A 14,834-nucleotide genomic window follows, 5' to 3' on the forward strand; every position below is an offset into this window, starting at 1 on the left:
AGTTCTTTTATAATGAAAGCCGACGACGATGGGAGACACCATGCAGCGGGAGGCCCACGGCGCTCGTTTCACACAGCACGCAGGATGAATTCACATCCCACCGGTGTCAGCACCTCCCAGCTATGAGGGAGGCCCCAGAAGCACAGCCCAGGAGCTGGTGTCAAAGCCCAGAGACAGCCAGAGAAAAATGTGCCATGAACAACAGAGACTAACACCCATCGCAGCCGACCACACACAGGAGCCTTGGCGAGGTCCTGGTGTGTGCGCAGGAAAGGGAAGTGCTGGGAGCCTTGGTGAGCCCTGGTGTGTGAACATGAAGGGCTGGGAGCCTTGGTGAGCCCTGGTGTGTGTGATGGAAGGGGAAGGGCTGGGAGCCTTGGTGAGCCCTGGTGTGTGAACATGAAGGGCTGGGAGCCTTGGTGAGCCCTGGTGTGTGTGATGGAAGGGGAAGGGCTGGGAGCCTTGGTGAGCCCTGGTGTGTGAGCACGAAGGGCTGGGAGTGACAAGTCAGGGACAGGAGACAGCCCAGCGTGGACTTCACGGCACAGCCTCACCAAATCGCGAGGGTTTCTCAGGGACAAACGCTGATGACCCTCGTGGACTTTCTCTCAGGCTGTATAGGATTATGAGACTTTCTGGTCGTGATGTCTGCTCCTTATTTTTAAATGGTTAGAATGGAGAGGGAGGAAGCTGCTGTGGGACCTGCAGGAGTCTGGGGAGCCCCATGGGTAGGAGGAAGTGGCCGCCCCTCCCGCTGACTTCAAGGCTTCTGCAGGTTTGGTGTCTTAGAACACGGTGCTGAGAACACAGGCAGCACATCCCCGGTGTCAGTCTGAGGAACGGGGGCCACCTGGCAGCATCTCCTCAGCCTCTAGTGGCTCTGACCCCCAGGAGACATCTCAGCCACATCAGGCATGCATCCACCACCCACGCCAGGACAACCCTGGTGACAGGAGCTGGAGGACCACAGAGGGGCCTGGGCCAGCTGCCAGGTGCGGTGCCAAGGAAGGGCCAGGTGGGGACCCAGGCAGAGGAGCGTGGGCAGAGCCAGGGGCCCCCAAGCGGTCAGGTCTCACCCGGCTCAGCCCAGGGCACAGCTGCAGAGAGGACACCCTGCCTGAGAGGGCACTGACAGGTGCAGCCACTGCATGGAAGCAGCTGACATAGCACAATCCACCCTCCCTCACTCAGCGCAGGGTCCCCCAGCTCGGCACAGGGACACCTCCACTCAGCAGCGCAGGGCCCCCCGCTAAGTGCAGTCCCCTCCTCCACGAAGCTCAGGGCCCCTCCAACTAAATGCAGGCCCCCCCCAACAAAGCACAGAGTTCCCCCTCCCCACTAGGCACAGGGCCCCCCTCAGAGCAGGTGTCTACCCTCAGCTCTTCCACTTCAGAACACACGCCCCTCCTGCTGCCCCACCCCCACCTGTCCCCTCAGGCCTGCGGGACGGAGCTGCCTCGTGCAGGACAGCTCTCATGCGGCTCTGGTTCCCTCCCCACAGGCTTCCTTCCGCGGGCTCCCTGCCTCAGTCTCCTCTGCTGCTCCCACCTCCTGGGCTCTCATCTCCCCACTCTCTCTGCCTAAGTGACAGACGCAGGGGAACCACTGGCACTGCCCCCTCGCCGGCCAGGCCGCAGCCCCGAGGCCTCCCCGAGTGCCCACCTTCCCCTCACGGGGGCACAGGAGCTCCGGAGGGCACCACACAAAGCGGGGGCCATGGGTAGAGCCGTTTCCCCTTTGCAGACACAGCCTGAGGCTCAACAAGGCCAGCCCAGCCTCAGGCCAGTCAGTGTGGGCTCCAGTGACACCAAGGCAACCTCCCCTGAAGTCGCTCACACAGACCACTGCTCCCACAACTCTCCAGAAGGCACCCCCGGATCTGCTGGCCTCTCTTCCTGTCCTGCTGTCTGCTTGGGCTCAATGCTGATGAGGTCGGGCACCCACAGAGGCCCGGAGTTGTCCGTCCACCTCTGCGGCCTCTCCCCTCCTCTGCTCGCTGGGACCCAGAGCCCCGAGGACAGACAGCAGCACCCTCCACCCCTGCTCAACACCCGCTCACAGAAGGCCCCCGCGCCCAGCCCCGTGTGGCCACTGGAGACAGGAAGATGGGAACCCCGCTCTCTGGCTCCCTGCTCTCTGCTCCTCAGCTCTGCGAGGAGACAGCGCAGGAGACCCGCCGGGCAGTGGCGGCTCACGGGGCGTCAGCGTGGCCCTCTCGCAGCTCCTGACAGACAGCGGCCCGCGCTTCCCACTAAGACCAGTGTGGCCCGAGAGAAGATGCTGAAAACTTTCCCAGCGATGTAGCCACGTTCGAAGCACCAAGCCGGCCTCCCAGGACGTTACCTTTACAGAGCTCCATGAGCAGGAGGAACTCAGCCTGCCCCGTGTCCGACTCCTCTTTCCCTATGGACGCTGCGGAACAAAACTGGACGATATTTGGGTGCCCGGAAAGCCTTTTCTGCAGTTGTCTTGTTAAAGGAGAATGTGCATAACCATGTCCACAGTTCTGTGCACTTAAAAACAAATGTACCCAACGTTAAAACGCTGAAATCCTAATACTTGAATTGACTCCCCTTACGACTGGAGACGTCAGAGCAGAAGATGAGGACAGAGCGGCGACGAGCAAGACGGAGGCAGGCGGGCGCGGGAGGAGCCGCAGAAGGCGGGGACGAGGGCAGGCCGGCCGGCCACACACACCTGACCACGGCGACACGGGAGTGCGTCCCGCGCCTGGCGGGAGGAAGCAGGGCCCTCGGGGGCTGTGCACAGGGCGGCTGCAGGGCGGCCGTGTCCACCTGAACCCACGCTCAGGCAGCCAGCAGGCTCGCCAAGTGGACAGAACTAGGAGCGGAAAGAGAAGCAGAGTCCGAGGGTGGCCAGGACCGAAGACCCCTGGCTCAGGAGCGGTGTGCGGCGGGGGACAGATTCTCCATCAGCGCCAGGAGACGCCCCGCCCACTCATGCTTGGACAGCCTGAGAGAGGATGAGAGGGGCCGCTGAGAAGCCACACGGAGGCTATGGGGGCCAGGCCAGCTGCGCAGCTTCCGGCCCGGTCTCTGGAGGAGCCGAGGGCGAGGAGCTGAGGGAGCCGGGCCGGGGCCCCTGCAGTGACCCGCCTGTCCAATGGGCAGGAGATCTCGGGTACGCACAACTCCATCCCCAACACTTGTGAACCTTTTACGACCACCCGGTGAGTAAAAAACAGGAAGAACACTGCTTCTTACTACAAGTCGCCCACAGGTTAGTTTAGTGAAAGCAAAAAGCCAATTTTAACACATGAAAGACAATGTCACAGAGTCGTGTCCTGGCAGCCGGGGCCACAGCTTGACGCAGGCCCGTGCCAGCGGAAGCTGCTGTGCTGGCCCCTGGCTCTGGGAAAAGGATACCATGAAACACACTTCTTGAATGATGGCTCTGTTCTTTTCCTCTTCGTTGGATAACAACCTCTGTATCAGGAAACAGCACACACAAAATTAAAGAATTTTTCCTTTCCACTTTACCTGATGTGTCGTCACAGACGTAAACATGCAAGGCAACAATGAAATGTGTTTCCACTTTACCTGATGTGTCATCACAGACGTAAACATGCAAGGCAACAATAAAATGTGTCTGACACAGCCCCGTCCCCTGCTTCTCACCTTTGACCCGTGTAAAAATGTGCTGGGGGTTCAAGACCCTCGAAAGATCTTTGTGGTCCAAGGACACAGGAAAAGACAGGAGCTTTCCCTCCAAACAGCCAGAGTAAGATGAGACCAAAAAGGAAGAGCGGAGACGCTCTGCAGGGACGGGCAGCGTGCGCGCAGACCACCAGCATGGGCCGCTCGTGGCCACTCTCGAAGGTGGGGCCGCCCTGGGGCCCAGTGTGGTGACAGCAAATGATGCCTTCTGAGGTCTCAGGACAAAACCACATGGTGCAGACCCCCCCACAGTGACCCCTGTTCACAGACAGGCCACCAACACACATTTTTTCCAAGCAGCTTTTAAACTCCGTGTATACAAGAGCCCTTATTTTGGCACATGAAGGCCAAGAGGGCATGGCCCCACCATGAGGTCACCCTCGCCCTCTCTCCAAGGCAGCACAGGCCCCACCGCGGGCGGGGTAGGGCCACAGACGTGCGAAGCCCAAAGCCGGGGACCAAGGCTCCAGTGCGCCAAGGCTGCTGAGCTTCAGGGGAGAGAAGGGACAAGAATTCGCAGGGGGCAAAAGGAAACAAAGTAAACAAGAGGGACGCACCCCGAAAACACTGTCACCCAGAGGGTTCCTTCAAATGTATCAGAAATCCAGAGGAAATGTTAGACCGTTCATTACCTTCAGTGCATACTCTCTGCCACTTCCCACATCTTGAGCTTCATATACAAACGCAAACCCTCCTGAAAATTAAAAACACTTGTCAGTTCAATGCTATGATTTTATTTAACACATTAGGCTTAAAAACACTTTCACTAAGTAAAATACAAATTGTCGCTATGGCCGGCAGTTTTCTACAAAACATAATGGCCCCAGCATACACAGCGCCAGACACACAGCCCCAGTGCATATGCCCCCCCAACACACACGGGACCCACACACACAGCCCCAGAGTACATGGCTCTGCCTCACACACAGCCCCCCACACACATGGCCTCCAACACACACAGCCCAGAGTACACGCCCCCCCACAGCCCCAGAGTATATAGCTCCTACCACACACACAGCCCCAGAACACATGTCCATCCCCCACATGGCCTGAGTACACAGCCCCCCACAACACACACACGGCCCCAGAGTATACAGCATCCACACACACACAGCCCCAGCACACACAGCCCCCACAACACACACGGCTCCAGCACACACAGACCCTGACACACTGCCCCTCCCAGTGCACACAGCACCGCTATACAGTCCCAGAGTACACAACCCCACAGACACAGCCCCAGACACACACCCCCAGCGCACACACCCCCCAACCTGCCCCAGACACACAGCCCCAGCGCTCACAGCACCAGCACACACATCCCCTAACCCGCCCCAGACACACAGCTGCAGCACTCACACACCCCCAGCCTCAGACACACAGCTGCAGCACTCACACACCCCCAGCCTCAGACACACAGCCGCAGCGCTCACACACCCCCAGCCTCAGACACACAGCCGCAGCGCTCACACACCCCCAGCCTCAGACACACAGCCGCAGCGCTCACACACCCCCAGCCTCAGACACACAGCCGCAGCATATCCAGCCCCAGACACACAGGCGGCTCACACACCCCCGACACGGCCCCAGCGCACACACCACTGCTTTTCACTTGCTCTACTCCAGAGACAAGAAGGAGTAACTTAAAAACACAGATCAACAGAGGAGGAAAAACCACAAGCAGTTCTCCCAAGACAAATGAAACTGACAAATTCTAGACAGAGGGATGAAAAGAGAGAGAGGGCAAGGACAGATCACCAATACCCAGAACCGGAGAGGGGACCTCACTTCCCGACGCCCAGAAGAGGAAAAGACGTGTAAGTACACACCAACATCACTCATGAATGTGGACCAAAGAATTCTTAACAAAACAGCAAGCCAAGCCCAACAAGACATAAAGAGTAGAGTTGGTTTAACATCTGAAAACCAATTTAACTCTATTGTTTTGGGGGCTAATTTGCTTAGCCTTCTGCAGTGGAAACAGTGTATCATGAAATTTAGAACTCTCAGTAAACTAGGAATAGAAAGGAGCCCCTCAGCCTGACAGAAGACGTCAATGGTGCTAAGTTCAATCCTCCCCTCTGAGAGCAGGAAGCAGTCGGGGATCCTTGTCACCACCGATGGTCAACACTGAAAGGAAGTTCCAGCCAGTGCAACTGGTCAAGGAGAAGAAATAAAACACATCCAGATGAAAAAGGAAGTAAAAGTATTTTTATTTGCAGGTGACAAGATTATCTATGTGGAAAGTCTGGTGAAATCTACAAAAGAAAAGCAACCATAACTAATAAACGCGTTCAGGACGGTCACCGGTTGTTTAAGTGCAACGTACAAGCCGGGTGCGGTGGCTCAAGCCTGTAATCCCAGCACTTTGGGAGGCTGAGGCGGGTGGATCACGAGGTTGAGAGATCGAGACCATCCTGGTCAACATGGTGAAACCCCGTCTCTACTAAAGATACAAAAAAATTAGCTGGGCATGGTGGCACGTGCCTGTAATCCCAGCTACTCAGGAGGCTGAGGCAGGAGAATTGCCCGAGCCCAGGAGGCGGAGGTTGCGGTGAGCCGAGATCGCGCCATTGCACTCCAGCCTGGGTAACAAGAGCAAAACTCCATCTCAAAAAAAAAAAAAAAAAAAAATAATAATAATAATAAAATAAAAATAAAAATAAGTGCAACGTACAAAAACCAACTGTGTTTCTATGTGACCTCGGTGAGGCAGAGATGTTTCAGACAGAAGCACAAAAGCATGACCCATAAAAGAAAAGTAATGACAGACAGACTTCCAGAATTTCTGCTTTTTGAAATACACTGGTCAGAGGATGAAACGATAAATCACCACTAGGTTTTGCAAATCATATACCTAATAAAGCACCTCTACTGAGAAAATATTTTAAAAATCCAAAGAACAATTTTTTTCTTCTGAGGCAGGATCTTACTTGTGTGTCACCCGGGATGGAGCACGGTGGTACCATCACAACCCACCACCTTGACAGCGGGGCTCAAGCAATCCTCCCACCTCAGCCTCCCAAGTAGCTGGGACTACAGGCAAGCACCACCACACCCGGCTGCTTGCTTTTATTTTTTGTAGAGACGAGGTTTCGCCAAGTTGCCCAGGCTGGTCTTGAACTCCAGGACTGAAGCCTCTGAAAGTACTGGGACTACAGGTGTGAGCCACCGCACCCAGAGAACAACATTTTTAACATGCAAAAGATATGAACAGACACATCACCAAAGATATGCTTGTGACAAGTACGTGACGTGTTCCACCATTGCCCGTTAGCCAAACGCAAATTTAACTGCTAAGATACGACTCCACGCCTAACAGAGTATCTAACATCGAAAACCTGCCCAGACCAAGTGTGAAGATGTGGGGCAACTGGAAAGCTCAGGCACAGCTTCTGGAAATGGAGAATGGTATACCCACTCTGGAAAACATTTTGGCAATTTCTTAAAAAGTTCAACATATATCAACAATAGAGCCCTGACATTACGCTGCTGTGTATTTACCCAAGAAAAAATCAAGTCATACATGTGTACAAAGACTCGAACACGGTACACAAATGTTCACAGCAGCTCTGTGTGCAACAGCCTAAAAACAGGAACAACCCCAATGTCCATCAACAGGCAAGTGGATGAACTAATCACCCACACCTGTAACACTATGCAGCAGTCAGAAGGGTGAGACCAGTGTTACACGAAACAACGTGAATAACACACTAAAAGGCATCATGGTGAGTAAAAAAAGCCAGGACAAAAAAAGAGTACATACGTACAGTTTTGTGTACAGAAAACGTTAGGAAATGCAAACGAATCTACAGCAACAGAATGCCAATCAGCAGTTTCCTGGGATGGGGATAGGGAAGCAGGGTGAAGGGTCGTCGGGGGGAGGAGGGACCGTGGTGCCAAAGCGCATCTGACTGCCTGGACTGGTGAGGCAGACACGCTGTGTGCCGTACACACACACATACGTGACACATGCCGAAACATTTAAAACATGCAGCCTGTATATCTCATCTTTATCTCAACAGAACTGTTAAAAAATTTAAATAATAAATCTGTGAGGAAAAACACAGATGAAAGGAAGTAAATAGAAATCCATGAAATAGAAAACAGATGGCCCCACTGTCTGATTACATCGAACACCTAAAGATGAAGTCACAACAAGCTTATAAAAAGCCTTTTGGCCAGGCACGGTGGCTCAAGCCTGTAATCCCAGCACTTTGGGAGGCCGAGGTGGGTGGATCACAAGGTCAAGAGATTGAGACCATCCTGGTCAACAAGGTGAAACCCCGTCTCTACTAAAAATACAAAAAATTAGCTGGGCATGGTGGCGCGTGCCTGTAATCCCAGCTACTCAGGAGGCTGAGGCAGAAGAATTGCCTGAACCCAGGAGGCAGAGGTTGCAGTGAGCCGAGATCGCGCCATTGCACTCCAGCCTGGGTAACGAGAGTGAAACTCCGTCTCAAAAAAAAAAAAAAAAAAAAGGCTTTCATTAGACAGAGGAGAAGAGTTCCCCGCCCAATTCTCGAGGTTAGCGTAACACTAACCAAAGAAGGGTATAAAGACCAAATCAAAGAAAGAGATCACTCATTAGCATAGACACAAAAAATCCGCAAATCGATTCTGGCAAAACATAATAAAGATAATGCATCATAACCAGGTGGGATTCATCCCAGGAATGCAAGGTTGGTGTAACATTAAAAAATCACTGTAGTAAACCACATTAGCAGAATCGGGACCACTGGACCACCAACAAAATCATAGAAATGACAACTACAAAACACCTGCATCTGACATGAGACTTGACTGTTTTCTTGCTAAGATCGGGAACGAGGTGCGAGGTCTGCTCTCTGCACGGTTTTACAGCATTTTACCGGAGATCCTAGTTAACGCAAGGAAGCTAGGAAAATTAATAAAAGGCATAAAAATCAAAAAGAAAAACTAACGAAAGATACAAAACTTCAGTTAGCCAGGAAGAATAAGCTCAAGAGACCCACTGTACAACATGGTGACTATACAGTTAACAATTACTACGTTCTTGAAAAATGCCGTGGATGTTAAGTGTTTTCACCAAAACACTGTGATGCAGTACACGTGTTAATCAGCAAGATGTGGTCATTCCATGACGCATGCGCACTTCAAACCACCATGCTGTACGCGATAAAGTTTTGTCTGTCAACTTAAAATATTAAACATGAAAAACAGGAAGCACTAAACCTCCTGTTCTCCGACGCCATCCTGGAAAGGCAGAAGGCTCTAAAGGCTTCACCACCGCACAACTCTGGCAGGGCCACAGGTCTTCTGGGTCTCTCCCTGGCCTCCTCCTCCCCAGCTGCACCCTGTGCTTGCCTCCACTCCACCACATTGACACAACCGCGCTTCTTCGAACACAGCACACCCCTTACAGCCCAGGGCCTTCCCGCCAGGCCTGGAAGGGGCACCCTGACGCCGGGCACCACCTGGCTTGCTCCCTTGCAGCCCCCAGGAGCTGCTCATCACTTCTGAGATGCCTTCCTTAATGCACCTGCCCATCCCAGCCACTCTGTATCAACTCCCTTCTCCCTCCTAACACTTTCTGATACCTGACATTACATCACACGCGCCCTCGGATATCTGCTGACTGTATGTCTCAGCCAGACTGTAAACACCATGAGGCAGAAATTTCCTCCACACTGTTCACATGCACATCCAACACCTAAGCGGTGCCTGACCAAAGGTGTCTCGTAAGGGTTGGGCACGATGGGTCATGCCTGTAATCCCAATGCTTGGGGAGGCTGAGGCAGGAGGATCACTTGAGCCCAGGAGTTTGTGACCAAGCGGCCTGGGCAACGTAGCAAGAACCAGTCTTACAAAAACAATGAAAAAATTAGCTGGGTGCAGTGATGCATGCCTGGAGTCCTAGCTGCTTGGGAGGTGGAGATGGGAGGATCACTTGGGCCCAGGAGTTTGAGGCTGCAGAGAGCTGTGATTACGCCACCGCACTCCAACCTAGATGACACAGCAAGATCTTGTCTTAAACAAAAGCCAAACCAACACAGCGCGATGGCTCATGCCTGTAATCCCACCTTGGGAGGCCGAGGTGGGCAGATCACCTGACGTCACGAGTTCCAGACCAGCCTGGTCAACAAGGTGAAAGCCCACCACTAAAAATACAAAAATTAGCTGGGCGTGGTGGCGGGCGCCTGTAATCCCAGCCACTTGGGAGGCTGAGGCAGGAGAATCGCTTGAACTCAGGAGGCGGAGGTTGCCGTGAGCCAAGATCAAGCCGTTGCACTCCAGCCTGGGCAACAAGAGTGAAACTCCAACTCAAAAAAAAAAAAAAAAAAAGCCATTTGCCAGGCACAGGTGCTCACACCTATAATCCTAGCACTTTGGGAGGCTGAGGTGGGCAGATCACGAGATCAGGAGCAGAGCCCCCCGCCACCCCCCTCCCCACTCACTCTGACAGCTTCTGCTACCTTTACACACTCAGAGAGATGCCTCCTCCAAGGTACAATGTGCAGACCAGGGGGGCCAGAACATGCACCCTAGGACACTGAGGAGCCTCATGGGGACCCCCTTGGGCTCCCAGCCCCACACCACCACACAGCCTTTGACAAGCAACTAACCTCCGCCAACCTCACTTTTCTCTTCTGTAAGATGGGAATAATTACAGTATCCACTTTCTAGGGCTGCTGTGAAGGTTACAGAGTCCAACAAAAGCCCTAGGAACAGTGCTCAGCAAACACTAACAGCCCCCAAGTGTTGCTGTGGTGGTTGTGATCATTGGTCCACACTGAGAGCTGGTCAAAGTGAACAAAGATTGAAGGTTAAGCTGCCAACTTGGAAGTGAAGGGGGTTCACCTGAGGAGAGCTGAGAGAGGGCAGCTGGGCTTCACAGGCCTGATGACCCAGAAGCAACTGCCCAAGCCCCAGAGACCCTGGCCACCTATGCTCTGCTCTGCCCGCACCCCTCCCTGAGCCCCAGAGACCCTGACCACCTGTGCTCTGCTCTGCCCGCACCCCTCCCTGAGCCCCAGAGACTCTGGTCACCTGTGCTCTGCTCTGCCCACACCCCTCCCTGAGCCCCAGAGACCCTGACCACCTGTGCTCTGCTCTGCCCGCACCCCTCCCTGAGCCCCAGAGACCCTGACCACCTGTGCTCTGCTCTGCCCGCACCCCTCCCTGAGCCCCAGAGACCCTGGTCACCTGTGCTCTGCTCTGCCCGCACCCCTCCCTGAGCCCCAGAGACCCTGGTCACCTGTGCTGTGCTCTGCCCGCACCCCTCCCTGAGCCCCAGAGACCTTGGTCACCTGTGCTGTGCTCTGCCCGCACCCCTCCCTGAGCCCCAGAGACCCTGGTCACCTGTGCTCTGCTCTGCCCGCACCCCTCCCTGAGAACCAGAGACCCTGACCACCTGTGCTGTGCTCTGCCCGCACCCCTCCCTTAGCCCCAGAGACCCTGGCCACCTGTGCTCCGCTCTGCCCGCACCCCTCCCTGAGCTCCAGAGACTCTGGTCACCTGTGCTCCACTCTGCCCACACCCCTCCCTGAGCCCCAGAAACCCTGGTCACCTGTGCTCTGCTCTGCCCGCACCCCTCACTAAGACCCAGAGACCCTGACCACCTGTGCTCTGCTCTGCCCGCCCCCGTTCCTAAGACCCAGAAACCCTGGTCACCTGAGCTCTGCTCTGCCCGCACCCCTCCCTGAGCCCCAGAGACCCTGGTCACCTGTGCTCTGCTCTGCCCGCACCCCTCCCTGAGCCCCAGAGACCCTGGTCACCTGTGCTGCGCTCTGCCCGCACCCCTCCCCGAGCCCCAGAGACCCTGGTCACCTGTGCTCTGCTCTGCCCGCACCCCTCCCTGAGCCCCAGAGACGCTGGTTACCTGAGCTCTGCTCTGCCCGCACCCGTTCCTAAGACCCAGAGACCCTGGTTACCTGTGCTCTGCTCTGCCCGCACCCCTCCCTGAGCCCCAGAGACCCTGGTCACCCGTGCTCTGCTCTGCCCGCACCCCTCCCGGAGTGAGGGCAGCCCATGCACTTGAGGCTCTGGGTCCAGGGAGAGGTACAAAGAGGCAAGGATGACAGAACCCTGCTGGCCAAGAGAACAGCATGGAGCCTCAGGGGTCGGTGCCCTTGGTCACGTGTCCGACGTGGTAGGAGGTGCTACAAGGCTGGCTCACCACAGCCACCTAAGGGTCTACTGTTTTTTTTTTTTTTTTGCAGTCAGAGTCTCTGTCACCCAGGCTGGAGTGCAATGGCGCGATCTCAGCTCACTGCAGCCTCCACCTCCTGGGTTCAAGCGATTCTCCGGCCTCAGCATCCCAAGTAGCTGGGATTACAGGCACCTGGCATCATGCCCAGCTAATTTTTGTATTTTTAGCAGAGTCCGGGTTTTACCAGGTTGGCCAGGCTGGTTTCAAACTCCTGACCTCAGGCGATCTGCCCACCTCGGCCTCCCAAAGTGCTGGGATTACAGGCATGAGCCACCATGCCCAACTGGGTCTACTTTTAAGGTCAGTCTAAGGCGGGCACATTAGCTTACACCTGTGGTCCCAGCACTCTAGGAGGCCAAGGCAGGGGGATCACGTGGACCCAGGAGTTCAAGGCTGCAGTGGGTCGTGGTCGCTCCACTGCACTCAGCCTGGGCGACAGAGCCAGATTGTTTCCCATAAAAGGAAACGATCTACAGTGCACCCTGCAGAGGACATGCAGGGCCAACGTGGGGCCTCCCCAGCCACTGAGCCCACCTGGGAGGGCTTCTGAAACTTGCAGCCAAGAGGCTTGTCTATACCACACAATTCTGCAACTGTCCGTCAGTACCAAATATTGCCTGTGCCCTCACCCAGTCCAGAACGTTCTACCTAAGTGAAGGGAGGAAACCTCCAAAAGCCACGTCTAGGAGGAAGACGTGAAGAGCCAGGACACAAATGAGTGGGTCTGGGAGCATGAGAAGGCCGAGGAGGCCACGGAGGCCAAGGAGGCCCGAGAAGGTGGGGAAGGCTGTGCCCTCACCATTTCCCAGGCCAGAGCTTGACCCCCAAGGCTCCCGAGCGGGCCCTGCCACCCAGCTGACGCTGCACATGGCACACGAGGACTGCTGGCAGGCTGAAGTTACACGCAACACCTAACCAAATGCACGAGGCAAGTTATACTTCAACTACACGGTGGTTGTGTGCCTTGTTTTCATTTTCTACCTCAATTTACCTCACTAGCATTAACCCAGAGTTCAAGTCATCCACACAGGAAAGGTGGATCTCCTGCAGTCAGGGCACAGCAGGTTCCATTTCAGAAGCCACGGCACACAGAACCCAAAGCAAAGAACACACAGAATACACTCATCCTAGGCATCTCTGACACTGTTGGTGCTTCTGATCATCTGCCTTTTAAAACAAGGAAGACTAGGCCGGGCGCAGCGGCTCACACTACTTTGGGAGGCCGAGGCAGGTGGATCACCAGAGGTCAGGAGTTCCAACACCAGCCTGGCCAACGAGGTGAAACCTCGTCTCTACTAAAAATACAAAAACAGCCCGGTGGTGGCGGCACGTGCCTGTAATCCAATCGCTTGAATCCGGGAGATGGAGGTAGCAGTGAGCCAAGATCTCGCCATTGCACTCCAGCCTCGGCAACAAGAATGAAACTCTGTCCCAAAAAAAAAAAAAAAAAAAAAAAAAAAAACCAGACTAGCCAGGTGCAGTGGCACATGCCTGTAACCCCAGCTACTCAGGAGGCTGAGGTAGGAAGATCTAGAACACGGTTCAAATACATCCTGAGTAAGACCTCATCTCTTAAAAAAAGAAAAAAAAAGGATGACAGAACAAATCTGAAAAAATTAGAAAGCTATCTGGCTCCACAGTTCTGCCTAAAAACCCACTCAACCATAAGTCCAAATTCCTAAAAGCTATGAAAACCATTTTTTCTTAACTCATTTGACAGCAAATCTATCATAACCTCATTTGGGATAAAACCTGACATGAACTGATACAGGGCTAATTACAGACTTTATCCCACAGTGAGAATATTTATTCATTTAATTACAGAAACACTAATGTCTTCAATTACAGAATACTTTCCCAACTCCTCTGGGAGTATCCCATGATATACAGCGTTACATGCTGCAATGATCATTCTGAAACCTGAAAAATTCTGACACTGCAAGTATCTGTACTCAAGCGTTCGATTACGGGCCGTCGCCATGTTTACATAAGACAGCCTACATTCTGAGGTTGCTGTCCAGACAGAACTTATTTAAATATGTTTATGTAAATTAAAATCATTCCGTTTTCATACCCTGTTTCAGTTCAAAGAGCCTTCAAAGTACTCAGGAGGCTGCAAGCCACCTGTTAAGTTTACAAGGAGGAAATCTACAACTCCTCATTGCATTGGTTATCTTTATCTCCTGACCCGCGTAGGTAGCAAAGGGAAATGAGTTCTTTTGCACAACATGAGCGTCCGCCCACATTTCCTTGTTCCTCTTCCTGGTTGCTAAGTGACCCACAGTTTTCTTTCTTTACGTGAGTCTTCTCTGGGCCCCAGTGAGGGTGCATTCTCCATCCCTCCCATCCCATCCATGCCATCGTCTGCTGGTCCCTCCCCGGAGGTCACCCTGTCTGTACCACCCCCCAGGATCGGTCCCCATACTGCCTCGTCTCTCCACCCCAGAGCACAAGTCTGAAGTTCCAGAAACCAAGTCCTGTCCACTATGGATTTCTTAAAAGAATGAAGATTACCACCTAGTATTTCCATAATAAATGAGTTGATCTGGGGGAAGTCTGTCTTCTAACAAATATGAAAGAATATCACACTTTGGCCCCCACCTCTGAAAGAAGAGCCTAGAGCTTTCTTACCAAATCATACCCAAAATCTGTTTGGTCTTGACCACAGTGGAGACAAAGTGTGTGATAATGCTGCAGTCAAAATGTCTCTGCAAGCCTTCTGTGATAATCAGAATTTTGGGATAGTTTCCTCTCTGGTCACAGGGCGGCCACCTGGACAGGCAAACCCTCCAGCCCTGAGAGGTACCACGGAGCGGGTGAGGGCTTCTGCGTGGCTTCACTCCCTCTCCCTGTGCCAACATAGCAGAACAGCCTTACGTTGCAGCACCGAAGTCATCTGTGTTTAGCCAATAAACTTCACAGCCACTGAAACGTGACACACCCCCAGGCACCACTGGACAAAAAAG

The 14,834-nt window shown here is 53.8% G+C and overlaps 1 protein-coding gene across 2 annotated transcripts in view; it reads right to left on the reverse strand.

Moving 5' to 3' along the window:
* The window catches only part of GAK (cyclin G associated kinase), a 77,566-nt gene that overhangs the window by 60,602 nt on the left and 2,130 nt on the right, over positions 1-14,834 (reverse strand). For both annotated transcript variants that reach the window (XM_003934618.4, XM_074395757.1), the window contains exons 2-4: positions 4,310-4,371; positions 3,387-3,446; positions 2,344-2,458 (exon numbers count right to left, since the gene is read on the reverse strand). In XM_003934618.4, coding sequence (XP_003934667.3) covers positions 2,344-2,458; positions 3,387-3,446; positions 4,310-4,371 — 237 coding nt within the window. The remainder of the gene's footprint in view (positions 1-2,343; positions 2,459-3,386; positions 3,447-4,309; positions 4,372-14,834) is intronic.

This window comes from Saimiri boliviensis, chromosome 3 (assembly GCF_048565385.1).
Source record: "Saimiri boliviensis isolate mSaiBol1 chromosome 3, mSaiBol1.pri, whole genome shotgun sequence".
Taxonomy (NCBI): Eukaryota; Metazoa; Chordata; class Mammalia; order Primates; family Cebidae; genus Saimiri; species Saimiri boliviensis.